Consider the following 6,268-nt stretch of genomic DNA (forward strand, 5'->3'; position numbering starts at 1 on the left):
AATCATCCATTTCCTACATAAAAGGTAGCTACTTTTTTGCATGGACCTCAAGTATATTGTAGTATAGAGGTGGAATTTAAGGAAAGGTATTAAGCAGGCTCTGTTGTAGCTTATGGGCAAGTAGTAAATTGCATCATTTATCTTGAATGTATCATAGATAAGCTCTATATAAGGATTGCCACTTCAGATAGCTGTGAAATTAGGTGATTAACTAGTTGGTACTTAACCTTCTAATTTCTGTATAAGTCTAATTACATGAAACAGAAGTTGGTGTTTTGATTTTTTACTTTGGTTTTCTGTTTGGAGTGTCATTGTAACTACTGTATTGTAAATGATGGAAAATAATTGCATATGTTAAAAAAAATAAATTGTGTTATATTAAAAAAAATAGTAAGTGGACCAAAAAAATAAATAAATAAAATCTTGGAGTAAATATAAATAAATAAATAAATAAATAAATAAATAAATAAATAATTTGGATAGCCAATTCTCTCCTGACTTGAGGTTGAGCATTTTTTCTAGATGTTAATAATAAGCTGTGTTCCCATGTTCATTAGCTGTCTCTTCACAAATTAAAAAGAATGAAATATGGCCATTTGTAGGAAAGTGGATGGACCTTGAGGGTTGTAATTTCCCTCCTAGTCGATGTGAGATTTTAAAATTAAAATATACCTATACCTTCTCTAGGTACATTTGTTATAAGTAACTCCGTGGCTTCTGATACTTCTTTAGCTATTTCTTACATTTATCTTGATATAATTTTGAAGCAATTGACATTATTATAAGTAATAAAGCTAGACTACAGTTGGAACCATGCTGAGAGTTGATGATAACAGTCTCCACCATTATTCCAAGTTTGCAGGGAAAGAAAAAATATGCAATGATATTATAGGAAAAGAATACCTAGGTGTTTGGGATTTTTTAAAGTATTTTGTTGTTGTTGTTGATGCTGTTTTGCAAAAGTGCTTGAGTGAATAGGGGCTATTTTTTTTAAATTTGAAGTAGCTCTTTTATCAACATCTTCAGGATCATTTATTTTTATATCTCCAAGTGTCACACAATAGAGGTCCAATAAATATTTACCAAATTAATGACCTAAAGGCTCAAACACCACATCTTCCTATAGAAGCCGTAATCTCTCATGTTGCTGAATATAGACCATACACTTAAGAGAGATCTATGCATATGAATGGGAGATGCTGACATTGTGAGTGAACAGGGGCCACCAAATGGTGGGGAGAAAAAGGAGGTAATGGCTTTATTCCTACAATGTTACGTGATTCATTCCCCCTATCGCTAATGAAATGTTTCTTACCACTAGGGAAAAAAGAGAGGTGAAAAGACATCCAATCACTTCAAGGTGTTGCTTTCATATAAGATGTTTCATGAACAACCTGATGACAGTATCATTTTCACTCTTTTTTACTTTAGGTTCAGGTTCTTCGGAATGCTGGAGAAGAAGTGACCCTGACGGTGTCATTTTTAAAAAGAGCACCTGCTTTCCTCAAACTTCCACTGAACGAAGACTGTGCATGTAAGCATTTATGAGAAATAGGTAAAACGCTCACATCGTCATATTTATTTTCGAAACCATTATTTCCTGACAGCAATTGATAATTTCTTTTTTTAACGCTGGGACTTCTGCCTGAATACAAATATTTTTATATCACAAAGCGTTCTATGAATGCTTATGCAAAGGGAACAGATGTTATTTTTGTTTCAGGATGTATTCAACACATTTACAGTTATTTTCTAGTTGGTAACTGGAGACACATTATTGATTTTAAAAATAGTATCCTATCAAATGCATATACTCTCTCTATTACATTTCATTCATGATATCTGATTAATATATTTTCTCTAACTAGAAAATGATATAATCCTATTTGGCTCCTGGACTTGCTAAAGAAACATTTACACTTGTCATTGAAGGAAGCACCAATCTATGTGGAAATGGAATAATTTTCACAGAGTTATCTCAAAATGTCTGTATTTTTACATTTAGAAATAAAATATTATCTACCATTTTCCTAAGAATTAAAGAAGAATATGTCTTTTAACTGAGACATAAATTGCATGCAATGAAATGGAAAGACCTTAAATGCACAGTTGGAATGGTTAAACTACATGCCTTTAAATGATAGAAGGATTCTACTGTGGCCCTTCCCAATAAATAACACCCCAAGAAACAACCATTAATTTAATTTCTTATCATTATTTATTCTTTTTTTCTTCTAGAATGTTTTCTTAGAATGCAATCATACTGTACTTACTCTTTTATGGCTAGTTTTCTTCACTATGAAAAATCCCTCGTGTTATAAATTTCAGTTATTTGTTCATTCAAATTGCTGTGTGGTAGTCCATTAGATAAATAGAATAAAGTTTGCTAATCATTCTCCCATCAATCGATAACAGATCTTGTTTCCTGTACTTTGCCATTATAAATAAAGCTACTATGCACATTCTTGTACAAACTTTTGGAAGACTTACAACTTCATGTCACTTCCACACTTAGGAAGTACTTAGTAGAGTTACTGAGTCACCAGGCAGATGTATAATTAACCTGTTAACTGCCAAAAAGTATTTCTACAGAGGACGTTAATATAAAAAACTCTTACTCTCCACTTCTGCAATGTAGGAGAGTTCTGCCTGCTCTAAATTTATTCCAATATTTTATGGTCAAAGATATTTTTTTAGCTATTCTATCGAGTATATAGTGGTGTATTATTGTAGTTGTAGTTTACATTTCCCTGAAGACTAATATTGACTCACTCCTTATCATGTAGCATGTATCATGTAACATATTTTGTTGGAGATCTGTGTATCTTATTTTGTAATGTGTCTGCTCAAAGTCTGCCCATTTTTTCTATTGTTGTGTCTTTCAATTATTGTACTACAAGAATTTAAGAAAATATTCTGTACATAATTTTTGTCAGCTCTATGCATTACTACACTTTTCTCCCAGTCTGTGGGTGGCTATGATTTACCTAACGGGTCTTAGGTTTGCACAGTCATAATTTTGACAAACTCTAATTTGCCGTTTTGTTGTCACTCCTACTGCATATGGTTCTTGTTTTCTGAATCTTCTCTAAGAAATACTTGCCTCTCCCAAGGCTGCAAAGAGATTCCCCTACATGTTCCTGGAAGCTTTATGATATTGGCTTACATGTTTAGAGTCCATCTTATACGAATTACTACTTTGTATCTAGGCTGGGAATTTAGAATCAAGAAATTACTTTCTCGGGGCACTTGGGTGGCTCAGTCGGTTAAGCGTCTGACTTTGGCTGAGGTCATGTTCTCACAGTTCACAAGTTCAAGGCCTGCATCGGGCTCTGTGCTGACAGCTCCGAGCCTGGAGTCTGCTTTAGATTCTGTGTCTCCCTCTCTGTCTGCCCTTCCCCAGCTTTTGCTCTCTCTTCTTTTATTATTTTTTGTCTTCTATTTACTTTTATTTTCTCTTTCATATTTCACTTCTTAAGGTGAAAGCGTATATCATTAACTTTGTACCTTCCTTTTGTGCATCCATTTAAATCTTTTAATATCACTGAAAAGACTGGTTTAAATCTGTCACAGAATTTGACACATCATTTTATTTTGTTCAAAATGGATATATATTTTAAAGTAATATATTTATGCATTAAAATATTGTCTCATAAGAGACAAATGCACATAAATGTCAAAATAAAAACTAGCTAAAACAAAGTATGAAATCCTTAAGATTTAAAAATAGAAAAACTTTATTCATGCTAGTTTGTAGAAAAGTCTGTGATCAACTTCTTAGCACCAGGAAAGTAATGGAACTTTAGAGTGATAAAAAAGAAAAACAAAATCACTTACTTATTTCAACACATTAGTTAATGTTAAGAGTGTTACCTATGACCTCTGATGTTTGAATTTAAGTATTTCAAATAAAAATTGGTAGTCAATTATATTAATAGTACATATTTATCAACATCTACACCTTCAAAATATATAATGATTTCAAATAAGGCAATTCATCAAAAATCAAGAAATTGGTATTCTAATCCTGACTGGAAAGATTACTGAATTGTGAAGTCTGAGTTTAAGACACCCATTACTCATATTTAGGTGTCTCATGAGAATCTGAGAGGAAGTTTTTTAGTTTCAATTTCACCAAGTTCGAGAGCATTAGTGAAGGTACTTCCAATTATAGAAGGAGCCCATGCATACATTGTTTGCATCATGGAAAATTATGGTATCTACAGATATGATTTGCAAGTAGGACAACGAATAGACCTTTGTAGACAAAACAAATTCTGCACAACTGTAAGCATGGTTCATAGGTGTAGGTCACTTTGGATAATGGAATTAAGAACAGTTCAATAATGTATGTTTTTATTAATAAGGCTTTGCAATATTTCTGAAACCAAAGATAAACACATGTGTCTCTTTCAGGGTCCCAGTTTAGTCACTTAGCTTACTTGCAAAACTCTGTCTTCAACATAAGTGAAGTAAAAATTTATTTTGCTAACTGATTCTCTTCATATGATTGAGTATATAGAAACATACAATGTAGAATGCATCGGTCAGTGTTCTGACCAGTGGGTGTTGTGATTTTTTTTTCCTCCAGGTGCGCCAAGTGACCAGAGCAGTGGCACCTCCTCTCCTCTTTGTGACAGTGGCTTGCATCTCAACTATCATCCGAACAATACAGTAAGATAACCAAAGCAGTGTTCAGATTAAAAAAGAGAAAACACAAAGAAAGGCCAGAATATATGTATACATACATCTGTGTGTCTATATGATTCACCAAAAAATGCTATTGAATCTCATTGCTCTAATATAGTTGAAGTCCTTGTTTGCTTCATCCTTTAAGAATTAGGATAAGTCAGGGGACACCTGGGTGGCTCAGTCAGTTTAGTGTCTGACCATTGACGATTGGTTTCAGCCCAGGTCATGATCTTGCAGTTTGTGAATTCGTGCCCTGCATCAAGCTCTGTACTGACAGTATGGGGCCTGCTTGGGATTCTCTCTCTCATCTGTCTCTCTGCCTCTTCCCACCTCATGTGCTCTGTCTCTCTCTTTCTCAAAATAAATAAACTTTAAAGAGTTAGGATAAACCAGGAAAAATAAATAGTTCAATTATTATTTTAAAAAATTTTATGGTAATTGGCATCAATATTTATTGAGTTATTGAATTATTTGTTTTGTTCAATATATTTCCTTCATTTTTAAAAAATAGTTTATTGTCAAATTGGTTTCCATACAACACCCAGTGCTCTTCCCCACAAGTGTCCTCCTCCATCACCACCATCTCTTTTCCCCCTCCCCCTCCCCCTTCAACCCTCAGTTCGTTTTTAGTATTCAATAGTCACTCAAGTTTTGTGTCCCTCCCTCTCCCCAACTCTCTTTCCCCCTTCCCCTCCCCTTGGCCCTCCATTAGGTTTCTCCTGTTTTCCAGTTAGACCTATGAGTGCAAACATATGGTATCTGTCCTTCTCTGCCTGACCTATTTCGCTCAGCATGACACCCTCAAGGTCCATCCACTTTGCTACTAATGGCCAGATTTCATTCTTTCTCATTGCCATGTAGTACTCCATTGTATATATATACCACATCTTCTTGATCCACTCATCAGGTGATGGACATTTAGGCTCTTTCCATGATTTGGCTATTGTTGACAGTGCTGCTATGAACATTGGGGAACATGTGCCCCTATGCATCAGCACTTCTGTATCACTTGGGTAAATCCCTAGCAGTGCTATTGCTGGGTCATTGGGGAGTTCTGCTGATAGATTTTTTTTGAGGAAACTCCACACTGTTTTCTAGAGCAGCTGCACCAGTTTACATTGCCACCAACAGAGTAGAAGGGTGCCCGTCTCTCCACAGCCTCGCCAGCATCTATAGTCTCTTGATTTGTTCATTTTAGCCACTCTGACTGGCATGAGGTGGTATCTCAGTGTGGTTTTGATTTGTGTATCCCTGATGATGAGTGATGTCGAGCATCATTTCATGTGCCTGTTGGCCATCTGGATGTCCTCTTTGGAGAAGTCTCTATTTATGTCTTCTGCCCATTTCTTCACTGGGTTAGTTGTTTTTCAGGTGTGGAGTTTGGTGAGTTCCTTATAGATTTCAGATACTAGCCCTTTATCTGATATGTCATTTGCAACTGTCTTTTCCTATTCTGTTGGTTGCCTATTAGTTTTCTTGATTGTTTCCTTTGCAGTGCAGAACCCTTTTATTGTTATGTGGTTCCAATAGTTCATTTTTGCTTTCATTTCCCTTGACTTTGGGGATGTGTTGAGTA

At 35.0% G+C, this 6,268-nt stretch overlaps 1 protein-coding gene across 1 annotated transcript in view; it reads left to right on the forward strand.

Moving 5' to 3' along the window:
* The window catches only part of SNTG1 (syntrophin gamma 1), a 602,694-nt gene that overhangs the window by 394,574 nt on the left and 201,852 nt on the right, over positions 1-6,268 (forward strand). Inside the window, exons 9-10 of the mRNA XM_029924001.1 lie at positions 1,432-1,534; positions 4,592-4,674. Of these exons, the coding sequence (XP_029779861.1) occupies positions 1,432-1,534; positions 4,592-4,674 (186 nt within the window). The remainder of the gene's footprint in view (positions 1-1,431; positions 1,535-4,591; positions 4,675-6,268) is intronic.

The sequence above is a fragment of the Suricata suricatta genome, chromosome 15 (genome assembly GCF_006229205.1).
Source record: "Suricata suricatta isolate VVHF042 chromosome 15, meerkat_22Aug2017_6uvM2_HiC, whole genome shotgun sequence".
Taxonomy (NCBI): Eukaryota; Metazoa; Chordata; class Mammalia; order Carnivora; family Herpestidae; genus Suricata; species Suricata suricatta.